This window comes from Myxocyprinus asiaticus, chromosome 11 (genome assembly GCF_019703515.2).
Source record: "Myxocyprinus asiaticus isolate MX2 ecotype Aquarium Trade chromosome 11, UBuf_Myxa_2, whole genome shotgun sequence".
Taxonomy (NCBI): domain Eukaryota; kingdom Metazoa; phylum Chordata; class Actinopteri; order Cypriniformes; family Catostomidae; genus Myxocyprinus; species Myxocyprinus asiaticus.
Window position 1 is genome coordinate 38,350,926 of NC_059354.1, and position 13,423 is coordinate 38,364,348.

General features: G+C 36.7%; 1 protein-coding gene across 10 annotated transcripts in view; it reads right to left on the reverse strand.

Moving 5' to 3' along the window:
* The window catches only part of sema5ba (sema domain, seven thrombospondin repeats (type 1 and type 1-like), transmembrane domain (TM) and short cytoplasmic domain, (semaphorin) 5Ba), a 186,938-nt gene that overhangs the window by 43,682 nt on the left and 129,833 nt on the right, over positions 1 to 13,423 (reverse strand). For all 10 annotated transcript variants that reach the window (XR_007898532.1, XM_051711049.1, XM_051711050.1 and 7 more), the window contains 4 exons: positions 13,011 to 13,296; positions 2,631 to 2,766; positions 2,069 to 2,276; positions 1,360 to 1,567 (listed from right to left, as the gene is read on the reverse strand). Coding sequence is in view for 9 of the 10 variants with exons in the window: in XM_051711049.1 (XP_051567009.1) it covers positions 1,360 to 1,567; positions 2,069 to 2,276; positions 2,631 to 2,766; positions 13,011 to 13,296 (838 nt within the window). In the remaining variant the exon portion in view is untranslated. The remainder of the gene's footprint in view (positions 1 to 1,359; positions 1,568 to 2,068; positions 2,277 to 2,630; positions 2,767 to 13,010; positions 13,297 to 13,423) is intronic.

Below are 13,423 nucleotides of genomic sequence, written 5' to 3' on the forward strand. Positions count from 1 at the left end.
CAGTAAGTTGAGTGGAAGGAAAAAGTGTGGAAGAAAAAGATGCACAACCAACCGAGAGAACCGCAGCCTGTCAAGCAAAATCGATTCAAGAATTTGGGTGAACTTCACAAGGAATGGACTGAGGCTGGGGTCAAGGCATCAAGAGCCACCACACACAGACATGTCAAGGAATTTGACTACAGTTGTCGTATTCCTCTTGTTAAGCCACTCCTGAACCACAGACAACGTCAGAGGCGTCTTACCTGGGCTAAGGAGAAGAAGAACTGGACTGTTGTCCAGTGGTCCAAACTCCTCTTTTCAGATGAGAGCAAGTTTTGTATTTCATTTGGAAACCAAGGTCCTAGAGTCTGGAGGAAGGGTGGAGAAGCTCATAGCCCAAGTTGCTTGAAGTCCAGTGTTAAGTTTCCACAGTCTGTGATGATTTGGGGTGCAATGTCATCTGCTGGTGTTGGTTCATTGTGTTTTTTGAAAACCAAAGTCACTGCACCCGTTTACCAAGAAATTTTGGAGCACTTCATGCTTCCTTCTGCTGACCAGCTTTTTAAAGATGCTGATTTCATTTTCCAGCAGGATTTGGCACCTGCCCACACTGCCAAAAGCACCAAAAGTTGGTTAAATGACCATGGTGTTGGTGTGCTTGACTGGCCAGCAAACTCACCAGACCTGAACCCCATAGAGAATCTATGGGGTATTGTCAAGAGGAAAATGAGAAACAAGAGACCAAAAAATGCAGATGAGCTGAAGGCCACTGTCAAAGAAACCTGGGCTTCCATACCACCTCAGCAGTGCCACAAACTGATCACCTCCATGCCACGCCAAATTGAGGCAGTAATTAAAGCAAAAGGAGCCCCTACCAAGTATTGAGTACATATACAGTAAATGAACATACTTTCCAGAAGGCCAACTATTCACTAAAAATGTTTTTTTTATTGGTCTTATGATGTATTCTAATTTTTTGAGATAGTGAATTGGTGGGTTTTTGTTAAATGTGAGCCAAAATCATCACAATTAAAAGAACCAAAGACTTAAACTACTTCAGTCTGTGTGCACTGAATTTATTTAATACACGAGTTTCACAATTTGAGTTGAATTACTGAAATAAATGAACTTTTCCACGACATTCTAATTTATTGAGATGCACCTGTATATATATACATATATATATATATATATATATATATATATATATATATATATATATATATACACACATATACACATATACATACATATATATATTTTATTTTTATTTTTTTTGCCTCCTCATCTCTGCAAACTATGCAGCTAAATCTTGATTGTCCCAAGGTTGTTTGCATTTGTACAGCTGTGCATAATTTGCAGATTAAATATGGTACTCACAGTTCTGTTTTGTAGCTGGAGCATCTTGCCAGTGGGATCTTTAGCACTTTGTCATGCAAGCCCACAAAAAGAGTCCTGTCGCCATGGAGAATCTGAAGGCTAAGGATTGGCTCCCGCGCACCAGGAGGGAAGAGTTGCATCTCCTCCAAGTAACAACCTTGCAGGCTCTTATTTGTGGTTGCCAGGGCCTTAAGAATAGTTCCATACTCTGAAAAGTCAAAACAGAAGGCATTTAAAAGTTTTTTTGTTTTTGTGCAAAGAGAACAAACTGAATCAATAAACCACTATGCCCATTTTCTGAATATTTTTTTTTCCTTCCATCTTTACAATAAGATAAATTTAATTTAACTTAACTTAAAAGATATTGAAACTTGTTTTCAGAGAATACAGTATATATTCAATTACGTTTACCTCACCGGCAGTTTATTTATTTACTTTTGGTTTTAAGCATAATCTAACAAAATTTTGCCAATTATCTTACCTTATTACATTACACAATATTGCTTCCCAATTACATTTATCATGTTGTAAGGATGTTTAGATATTTTTACTGGGAAACAAGACCAAAATACTGATTAAGAAAATTATTTTTGCTGTTCTGTATTAATTCACTTACTAGGATGCTGTTTTGATATATTGCTATATACCAAGCTCTGACGTTAACAGGGGCTGTGCTGACTCGTAGTTTACTTCCTAAAGGTCTAGTTACCTGTGCCTATGTACATGACATGGTGCAAAGTGTCCTGGCCCTGTACAATGTCAACGACCAACTTGGAGAATCGCACGTCATCCTGCCACACTAGCGGGTCGACAGAAACTGGCTGGACCACGTCATTCATGAGGAAGAGCCGCTGGGCATCCTGTAGACTGCGTTCTGTCAATCCCTCATTGGGCCCTTCTTCATCTATGGTCCCACACTGGTAAGTCATAAGGGTAAGAGTCATTAAAGGAATATTTTTCAAAAATGATATTAATTTATTTTTCATTTAAAAATCAGTGCTTCTTTAATTAGTGTCAAGGAGCAGTGCAAATATAAACCCACAAAAAAAAAAAAAAAAAAAAAAAAAAAAAGAAGCTGTTTGAGAACTTCTACTGTGACACTTTATAGGAAAGTAGACAATAACAGTGAATGATGATGCATGCAGGTACACCCAGCTGCTATTGAGCAATTACTCTAACAGCATCAGGCTGATGGAATTTATACATTGGTTGTTTGTTTCAGACACACACAGAGAACCAAATATAAAAGGGATTCGGGGGGAATGGTGCACCTGGAAGTTGGGGATGGGGTTTGGGGTGGGCAGCCAGGTGGAACGAGGGTTCTCTTGGGAGCGGAAGGGCCCGTTGAAAGCCTGTGTGATCGCACTGAGGTTGTATGCGCAAACTGCAGAGGCAGCAATGCTGTTCCTGCGAAAGAATGAAAGAAAAAGAATATTTACAAATGAATCACTATTGATTTAAATGAATTTAATCATAAAGGAATAAAGCAAGCTTGCATGATTTATCAACCAGACAAATGCCAACAAATGGTTTGCTACGAACTCTGGTAGTTAAGTGTTTTGTAATCAAAACACAGAGGGTTCGGCCAGGGCCATGAGATGTTTATGTGGTTGAGCACAACACACCACAATCACAGCCAATGAGAAGATTTTTGATGATGGAATTTCATAACTATTTCTCTGTGGGTGGGGCTACCCAGCACAATGCCAAAGAAATAAAAATCAAGCAACCGACAAAATGTCCTTTCACTCATTGCTTGGCTGTTTAGGAGAAAACCTCAGATTTGCATGGAAGTATTTTACTGTCACTTAATCACAATGCACCTGGTTAGAACATGCTGTAAGACATTTTCTTTTGATGAAGAACTATCTACAATCTTAAGACAAAAATAAAAGGTCATAATCGGATCAGCCAAGCGGATCATGTTAGCTTCTTCTGTCATGAAAAATTCTCAAATGCACTGCAAATTAATTAACTCCACAGATGTGTGTGACAGGTGGCCCAGGGTCAATCCCAGACCAAAGGAAGCTGTCAGCAGGAGAGATGGGGAGCTCTGCAGTGGATGGATTGGGTGAATACAAGACTTATGTTGAACAACAACCTTCTTTTGCACAGATGACAATGCAGTTTCATGGCTGTTGAGGTGCAGGACAAAGAAAGGACAGACTTTGGTCCTGTACTTCTTAAAAAAGTTCCCCTGAGTGTTCAGTCTGCCAGGCAGTGTCACCTAGCAAGTCACCTAAACTAACAAGTCCCATGACGTGCTCGGTATGGCACTCAGCATAAGGAATAGAGGTATTCTCACTGTAAGAACAGGTGACTACAGCAGCATACGAAACAGTACAGTACAGTACACTTGATCACATGGTTATTCAAATGAGGTCATGTCGTGTTATGTCACGGGTGCTTGCTGAAAAGACCAGCATGGTCACCAGCATATTTTGTTTTAGGTGCTGGTCCCTTGTAAGTTCAAGCTCAAAGTTTGAAGTTTTATTTGTTATATAAAGGTACCCTAAGCTGCCCAACAAAGGCAGAAACACAGTGACTATGCCAACATTGAAACTGAGATAAATGGCTTTAATAATTTTTTTGATTATCCAGCCAAATGTGGGTTGTAAAATAGTCTCACATTTATGTAAATCTGAGCAAAGTTGAGAAAAATCTAAGATTTGAAATCTAAGAGAACTTACATAACTTAGTCATAATGCACTGGGAGTGTTTACATGCACGTTCTCACACGATTATGCTTAATGAGCCGCCAATACGTAAGGTCATGTAAAAGCCTTAACCAGTTATCCTTAATCGAGGTAAGGTCACTTTCGATTGACTGAACGACACATGCAGATCTTTGGCTCATTACCCAGATTTTATGCTGCATTTAAACACCTTTACCAGGGTTCTTACTGGCTTATCCAGTGTGTGCATACCTGTTTACATTTTGACATCAAAAGCACAGAATAACATGATGATTTCCGGTCCAATGTAAATGCAGTTTTTTATTTTTTATTTGATGTTTTTTTTTTTTTTTTAAAGACTGAATTTTGATACTTTTCGGCATATTGCCATGCAAGTTAACATGCTCAGTTTTGACAAAATGTGTTACAGCATTTTGGCTTTGCAGGCAGAAAGGCTTAAAGGCAGTTAAGAGACTTTACATTAAATATAGGAAAAGAGAATATCTGAAATATAAGAGATCAGAATAAACTGTATGTACAGTTCAATAACAACAACAAAAACAACAGAAAAGAAATGAAACCATGTGCAGTTGAACAGACCAATTGGCTGGTGAACATATGCTTGGCCACCAGCAAGAACAGCACTAGACCAGCAATAACCAGCATAAACCAGCATGGGAATTTCCATTTTTGGTCTGAGCTGGTATTATCAGCTGGGGTTACACACAATGGGAAACAGCACAGGGTCTTGTGAAGTAAATGAGAGGATCATACATTGAAATTGGGGAGCTATACTATAACAGATTCATATTGAGAGTGTGCCGTGGAGACCACACTTAAATGAGCAGTAATAACTGGCGGTAACGCCACAGACAGATGGGCCCTCGGGCAGAGCTCCAGGAGGGGTGTCTCGCCCTGCCAGACTCTGCTGCCTGGCTCGAGCTCTTGTTATGAGGCCTGGTGAGACATGGACTGAAGTCTTTGAGTCGATTCAGGATTGGTTATGCAGCTCCTCTCTGGGGACTACATATGTAGGGTTCATCATGGAAAGTTAGCATGGTAAAGAGAAAGGCTCTTGGCAGTGCAGCTCAAAAGGTTAGTACACAGATGAAACACTAGGTCTGCATTAGGCTATGAGGACAGAGGAGACAAGTGAGTTTGATATGCCCCAATCTGAGCAGGCTCTGACAGAAGAGCCAATTATCTCACATTCAAGTTATTTTTCCCTTTCATCCCATCAATGTATGGCAAGGATCTTGAACTTTTATTAGGCACTACATGGTTTTCTTGAGGTTTTACCTCTGTAGAGAAAGGAAACAATTGCTCTGTTCCAAAATCTAGTGAGCTGCCTCGCTGCCTACTGCCTACATAGGCAAATACCTTCTACGGCAGTATTCCCAAACAGATAATTTAAAAGATTTCAAGTTTGCATTGTTAAACCTATAAAGCAGAAACTTCAACTTAAAATATAAAATATTAGGGCTGTCAAATAGTTAAAATAATTAACGTTGAGGTCCTGATCTCACTGTCAGGGTTTATTTTGCAATACCAACCGGCTGACAGTACATTATCCCCCTTATTACACTAACCAAATAAATAAAAACATGGACATAAAATATTGATTTGCATTCAAATTATGTAATTATGCGAGAGTAAATAAATCGCTGAACAGCTGAAATCCACCTTCGGGTTGCGTCTAAGTTCTGTTAGCATTTATTTTGTGAAAATGACCAAAAAAATAAAAAATAAAAATCTTCAGAAATTCTATTTTCTCCTAAAGTCTATTGTTTTAAGAGATGAAGGCTATTCCATGCATTACTGTTTTGAAAAAAGAACCAGGATGGAGAGGGGAGTGGACGACCCAGATGCACAACAAAAATACAAGTAAATCACAGTCTCTAGTTTGAGATACAGACTCCTCACAGGTCCTAAACTAGCAGCTTCTAAATGCCAAAGACCTGCATTGCTGCAAGAGGATTCTTGGACAAATAGAACATTTTAAATAATACAACATTTATTTAAATAGAAATAGCAATTTGTAACATTCTTAATGTCTCTAAATCGTCTCTAAACTACATAATGTGCATTGTGACTGTAACACATTCCTATTTCAGGTTTATTCTCATTCACATACGTAAGTATTTTGGCTATTAAGTTAACATACTGTAAAAAACGAATATAATGCAATATCATAGAGGAGGAAATGTATCATCTATGATATTGCAGCAATTATCCAGATATGGAATGAGATTATTAAGCAAACTGTTATCAACTTCTACAAGCCAAATGAATAAAATAACATTTCACACAGTGTTTAGTGAGAGATATGATTGATTCAAACACTAAAAGTGGTTGTTCTATATATGTATTATTGTATTACAGTTTTAATAATAAAGTCTTAATTAGCATTATGATTATTTAACATATTGAGATATTATTATTAAGTAAATTGTAGCATTTGGTTACATTATGTTTTGTGATTTCTCATATCTTCTTTATATGACATCCATCGCTTGTGCACTTTTGGCCTCTAGCAGGTGAGGCTTTTCAGACAAATAAACAGCAGCACAGGGCAGGGAAGTACAGTACAGCACCATGAGCGAGAGTGTTACCCACTAGGACAGTTTATTTTGAACAAGAGGGGCGAAAAGTTATGGAATTTAACACGGGAGTACAATACCGAACTGATGCGGATTTAAGCGAGACTGTCTGTGCGGAAAAAAATACTGTTCAGTGAAAAGTCAAAAGAAGATCGCAATGTACCTGTATATAATTGCAACTATATCAGATATTATTAATAAAACACGGGAACTCGTTGCGTGGGCATTTTTTGCACCCATATTTTGAATTTCGGGGATATTTTTGCTAATTTCAGTGGCATTTTTGCTCAGATTCACCATTAATTTTAGATACCAATGGCCAGGGTTGGGGAGTAACGGAATACATGTAAAGGGATTACGTATTTAAAATACAAAATATAAGTAACTGTATTCCACTACAGTTACAATTTAAATCATTGGTAATTAGAATACAGTTACATTCAAACAGTATTTTGATTACTGAAGAGATTACTTTGCATTTTATTGTCATTTGTTTCATTTAATATTTAGTCCTTTCAGATGGAAAACATTTATACATATAAATGATGCGATCCAAAGTGCATTTGAACAGCGGTGAAACACTTTCTTATGATGTGTTACATTCATACGAGCAGACAGAGAAGTACGTTTGGAGCACAAGAAATAGAAATAAACCTTGTGTAAATTGTCAGCTTTACGTTAAGCTAAAATGCTATTTCTAGCCATTTTACATGCACATGTTACCAGGCATGATCATATTTTTTTCAAGAAAATTCACATTAGATCATAATTAATGTTTTTCTAGTAAGACATTTGATATTAGGGCAAAAATCGTATTCTTGAGAATAATTTTTGTATTGTTTTCCTGTAAAAATATCTAAAAATCCTTAAAACAAGATCAATTTGATATATTTTGTTTTAGAAACAACACTGCATAAGATATTTAGGTTTTTCAGAGAACGTGTTTTTAACATGTGTATTTTGTCTTACTGTACTGGCAGAGTTTTTATAGTAAAAACAACTGAAAAAATCTACCAGTGCTGAAGAAGTAATCCAAAGTATTTAGAATACGTTACTGACCTTGAGTAATCTAACGAAATACGTTACAAATTACATTTTACAGCATGTATTCTGTAATCTGTAGTGGAATACATTTCAAAAGTAACCCTCCCAACCCTGCTATTGGCATTCCATCTTTCTAAGGTATTTAAAAGTTTGTTTTAGACATATAGTAGCAAGTAAACAAGATATCCCCACATATCAAATTACATTGTGTTAATGTTTGACAGTTAAAACATTGCCTACCTTAAAAACAAGTTAAGTTTGATCAGTATCACAGTATTACAGTTCTTGTATAGTGACAGTGTAGAAGCTAGAGAAGAGAGGACACTGGCGGCAGTTTATGCAAGCTGCTGTGCTCATGATGCTGTGCCCTGCGGGCTTCCGTCGTGCCGCACACACTTCCCAAAAATTCCGAAATATTATGTATTTTTTTGTACTTTGTAATTGTGGTGAAACATAACTGTAGTGAAGTTGAATACTTCATTTTTAATCAACTCAAGTAAAAGTAAAAGTACTATTATTTATTTATACTTAAAAAAAAAAGTTGAAAATTAAAAAACAATTTACTCAAGTTACTGTAATGAGAGTGGTTGTAATTAGTTACTTTCCACCTCTGGTTTTAGAACAGAGGTAATATCTTCCAAAAGACTGATGAGCACAACATTCTCGCTCAGCCTTTGTCATTCCATGTTTTGTCGAGAGCCCCAGGACTGTGAATAAAATGTTGAACAGAATGTGTTCATCTTGCCGTGTTAGCCCTGCTCTTCCGTGCACCAGACAAAAAAAATGATGGAGAACAGCAGTTAGGATAAGTGTTCTCTTGCAATAACAAGGGAGGAGGAATCACAGCTCTAAGGCTCAAGAAGATTACTTGTACTATATTGATTGTTGGGGAAGTGAACCTGGGTTACAGTGTTTCAGAGCTTCTATACATGAATACTAGCCTAAGTTCCACTCAAATTAAGAATGTGAAAGTGAACCTAAGATAACTTAGGTGAATGAGTGAATAGTGTGGTAAAAAACTGGTTAGACTGGTCTGTTTTGATGGTTTTAAGAGGGGTTTTGGACACATTTCAGCTGGTCAGACTTGGAGACCAGCAGGCTGACCACCTAAACCAGCTGAAACCAGCTTGGCCAGACTAGGAGATCAACTAAATCAGCTTTAACCAGCATTGGGGCCGTTCACATGTTTTTGCATCCATCTACACTATTTTTAAATTGTTTTCCTATGTAAACTTGTGCTACATAGACATATTTGTACATTGTGCAGCGTCTTTTTTTCAGCATCTTGCGCAGAAGCGCTGCATTTTTTTTTCCGATTGTGTCAAGTTCAAAAGAACTTTGACTTTTAAAATGTCACCTAAGACCAGTAAGCAACCGTAGAATGGTTTAAACTGTTTTTATAGTAAATCTTATAAATGCACTCTCTGGCTGAATTATGCATACCAATGCAAAGTCACTGTGGTGTTTATTAAGTTGCTGGTGCAGATGACTTTTTCCACAGATGATGGTGCAATTTTAGAAGCTGTAGAGGTGATGAAAGGCAAAGTACACAGTTTGGTCCTGTAAGTCCCTTAGAAAAGTCACCTACACTAGCAAATCCCATGACAGTATATCACTCAACATATGGGAATGAAGTGTTCTCACTGTGAGAGCAGATGACAACAGAGCTATCCAAGCGACACATACAGATCACATGGTTATTTAGATGAAGTCATGTTGTGATATGGTGACAGCATACACAATATGGCAAATAACGTAAGGTTATTTGAGATCATCCAAGAGGTCAATAAAGTTAAAGATCAAAAGCAGGATATCTCTCGGGGGAAAACAAGAAAAAGGGTGGAAATACATTAACTTCAATTTTCAACTTTCAAACTTCCTGCATTGCAGCAGAAAACCAAAAAGCCAGGACTGAGGCAAGATTATCCAAAAATATTTTTACTCTACACACTTTCAGTTTATATTTCATACTTCAGTGTCTACCTAATGTACTTTTTTGGAACAACTTACTGCAACTACTACATTGGTTTATATTCCTACATACAGTATATCTTAAATGAAGCAAGTTCAACTTTTGAGTTTTATAACACACTTTAGTAGCACTTAAGTAAAGTGTGTATTTTTGTAACATAACTTGTAATGCACTTGAAATATATTTTAAGTACGCCGTTAGATGAACTTGAACTCTAGCGCACTAAAGCATTATTAAAGCAATATAAAAAAGGTAATGATTTAAAATACAATTTAAAATGTAGAATACTCAAATGTAAATAATAATATTAAATTGACATTATCATTGTATTTTTTGAAAGTGTGCTTAAGTATGTTAAGATGCATGTATGCAGTGTATTTCCTCACATCCTAAAGTATCCAATTATAATACCTGAAAATACACTTTATAAAAAATCATTTTAGGATTTCAAATACGGCATATGATCAATACACTTTAAGTGTGCTGTTTTTCACAAGGGTGAAGCACGGTTCTGGGTAAAAAAGAATTTTGCAAGTACTTTGATGAAAAAAAGTTGGAAAAAGGACATTTTTTTACAACTCTGCAGCACAGATTTTTATGTTTCACACCTGATGAAAAATAACAGCAAGCAGCACCCTTTAATACCAGCACCTCCACACTTTTATGTGAAAGAAATATGGCCGGAATAAACTAAGAGTGCAGATTCTTGCTACAGGCGACAAAAAACTAATTTCAAGGTGGATTTTGTCTTGCTGCATCACAGTGGGCAAAGAGATACTCTTGGTTTGTTATTCTGTATTTGCTGTAATTCAGGCATGAAAGTATGCATACTCAAAATAGATATATTCATTCACACCTACGGATCTGTTTCTAGAGAGGTTGTCTGCCGCCATATTAACTGCCAAAATATCTGTTCCGCCCAGTTAACATGATGGTGATTGACACACATGAGAGCAATAACTATTCCATCACAACTTAAATTAAAAAGATGAATAAAGCTGTTAAAATAAAGAGTAAACCTCTTGCAAATACTTTGAAATGTATCTCCACAAAACATTCCTTACTTAAGAAACTTTTATCTCTCCAAATACCAAAATGTTCATTAAAAACATAGTTCAGACTCTGAACAGAAGTCGTTGTGTAATGCAGATAAATGCACACCTGTGTCATCACATTCTAGGGTATTTTAATAGATATATATTAATGTGAAATATTACCTTAACAGCCTACAGACTAATGAACTATATTACTTGGCAGAAGAACTGTTTTTTCCAATTATCAAAAATAATAAATGTACATTTATTGTAAATGTAGTTATTTGTAAATGTGTTTATTGACATATTTAATCTTTTTTTATTTAATGATATAGTTAATATTTATTCGTTTGTGTCTTTTATGATATTGCTGTTGTTGCCGTTTTATTAAACACAAAGCCACTTGAGGCCATGTGTTAAGGTGAATATGCTTTAACAGTGGTATAATCACTAACACATGGCCTCAAATGTCTTTGACTTACAATAAAATAATGAGAAGTACTTATTAAACTTATTGCTTAATGTGGCTTACTGCTTTTATAAAACAGGAGCAACAACAATATGATAAAAATCACCAATGTTCAATTAACAGTTCAATTAATCAATAATAATAGATATAATTCTTACTAGTAATATAGTTCATTAGTCTTAATGTAGGCTGTTTACAGTTGCCAAGCAATTTGCCACAATAACACAGGACTCAAAGGATGTGTGGTCACAGCTGTGCATATGTGGAGTTGAAGAAGTGCTGTGGCCGTAGTGGGTAACACTATCAATTAAACAGAAACTCAACAGACCCAGACAAATAGAAATGACTCAAATGGCAGTAAGCTCATTTTGAGGATATATACAGTACTGTTTTCACCACTGCAGCCAGCTCAGTAAAAAGCAAACAATCACACTGCCGACTCCATTCATAAACATTTTAGAAAAAAAACTACTCCCAACACTCTCTGCAACTTTTGGCCGCTCTCTCATGTTTTGCTTCTCGTTGTACCTTTCCCATGCCCATCCTCCATATTTTCCTGCCCCAAATCACAGGGAGTGTTACTTTAAGGTGTTCAATTTACCACAGACAGATGGAGGCTCTGTTGTTCTGATTTCATTACTATATTCTGCTCCTACTGGGGCCGTGAGTGGAAGGGGATGGGAAAAGAGAGAGAAAAAAGAAACAGAGAGAGAGAGAGAGAGAGAGAGAGAGAGAGAGAGAGAGAGAAGCCATGCAATTTGAGGTGCAATTCATGTCTGTAGAACAAACGTAGAACAAATCACTTGCAAAAGTTTAATACTTGGGCTTAAGTGTTTGTGTAGATACCTAATTTTAAGTGTCAAGCAATAGTAGTAATTATGCTTGCCTTAGCATTATGCTGCATTTTTGTGCACCAGCTGTTTAGTGTACCTTTAAATTGACATTCATTTGTTTAGTTGAAACATTTATGCAAATCGACTTAAAATGAGGAATGTGACAACAAAAGTAGTGCTGTGATACAAAGTTGCTAGGTTAGGTAGAAAAAATAAATGTACGTAATATAATAAATTATATATTTATTGTTGCATAATGCATCATGTATTATAAATTAGTTTTAAAGCATAATATGCAGTTTGAAGTGTAAACTGTGAAGTATGCAGAATATATTTAAAACAGAAAAAGAGAAAGACAGAAAAAGAGACAGAAAGATTGAGAGAGATGGGAATACAGTGCTTGATTGCAGTCAGAAAGAATGAATGTTTTATATAAAAAATGAAGATTTGTTCAGAAATATTTAAGGAAAGTCTGTGATAGTTGTACTTCTGCTGTCTCAAATATTAGTTGCCACCTTACATTTAAATTTATGTTCTTGGCATATGCTTTGTTTCTTCTAATAAACTCATTTAAAATACATTTAAACGTACGTTAATTGTGTTCCTTAGGACTAGGGTTAGGTTAGGGTTACAGTTAGGGGTTAGCACAGTAAAAGTTAAATCCAAATTAATAATAGTGCCTAGAAATTATATTCACAGCTATTTTGGGTTTACAAACCATGAGCTTCCATATTTAAAATAAGCACCTTAAATCAGCCTAAAGTGTGTCTTAGCTGGTTTAAAGTGGTCTAAATGGTCTCCCAGATCGGCCAAGCTCTTCTTTGGCTGGTTAAGCTGGTCATCCACCAACTGGTCTCCAAGTCTGATCAGCTGGCAAGTGCCAAAAACCCCTCTAACTAGCTAACTAAAAGACTAGCTAACCATCTTAGGCTTTCTAAAAAAACACTTTCTAAGCACATACTGTATAGCCTAAACCACTACACAACACTCGTGCTGGGATTGAATAAGGTGACTGAAATCTTACACATGGGTGGTAAAGATGCCATAGATGAGGTCTTGTTCGGGCAGGTAGAAGGTGCTCTGCAGCTCATTGTAGTAAAAGGGGATCTCTCCCGAACGTGAGCAGTTGAGCCGGGCCTTGGTAAAGGTGGTCCATGTGTCCTCCAGCAGGAAACGGCCTCCTATGTCATTCTTGCAGACCCGTGCCACCCGTGAGTACACTGTCTTACCGCAATCATGCTCCACAGCATTTTCTCTCAGGAAGAAGAAGGTAAAAAGACCCACGTCATAAGCCGAGACGAAGTGAGGTTCTGAGGAAAAAGGAAAACAGAAAAACATGACTTAAGACCTTGGATAACCATGTTAAATGGACTGATCTATGACAGGGCTCTCAGTAGCATAAAGCATCAAAAAGTTAAAACACCTTCATGTCATGCA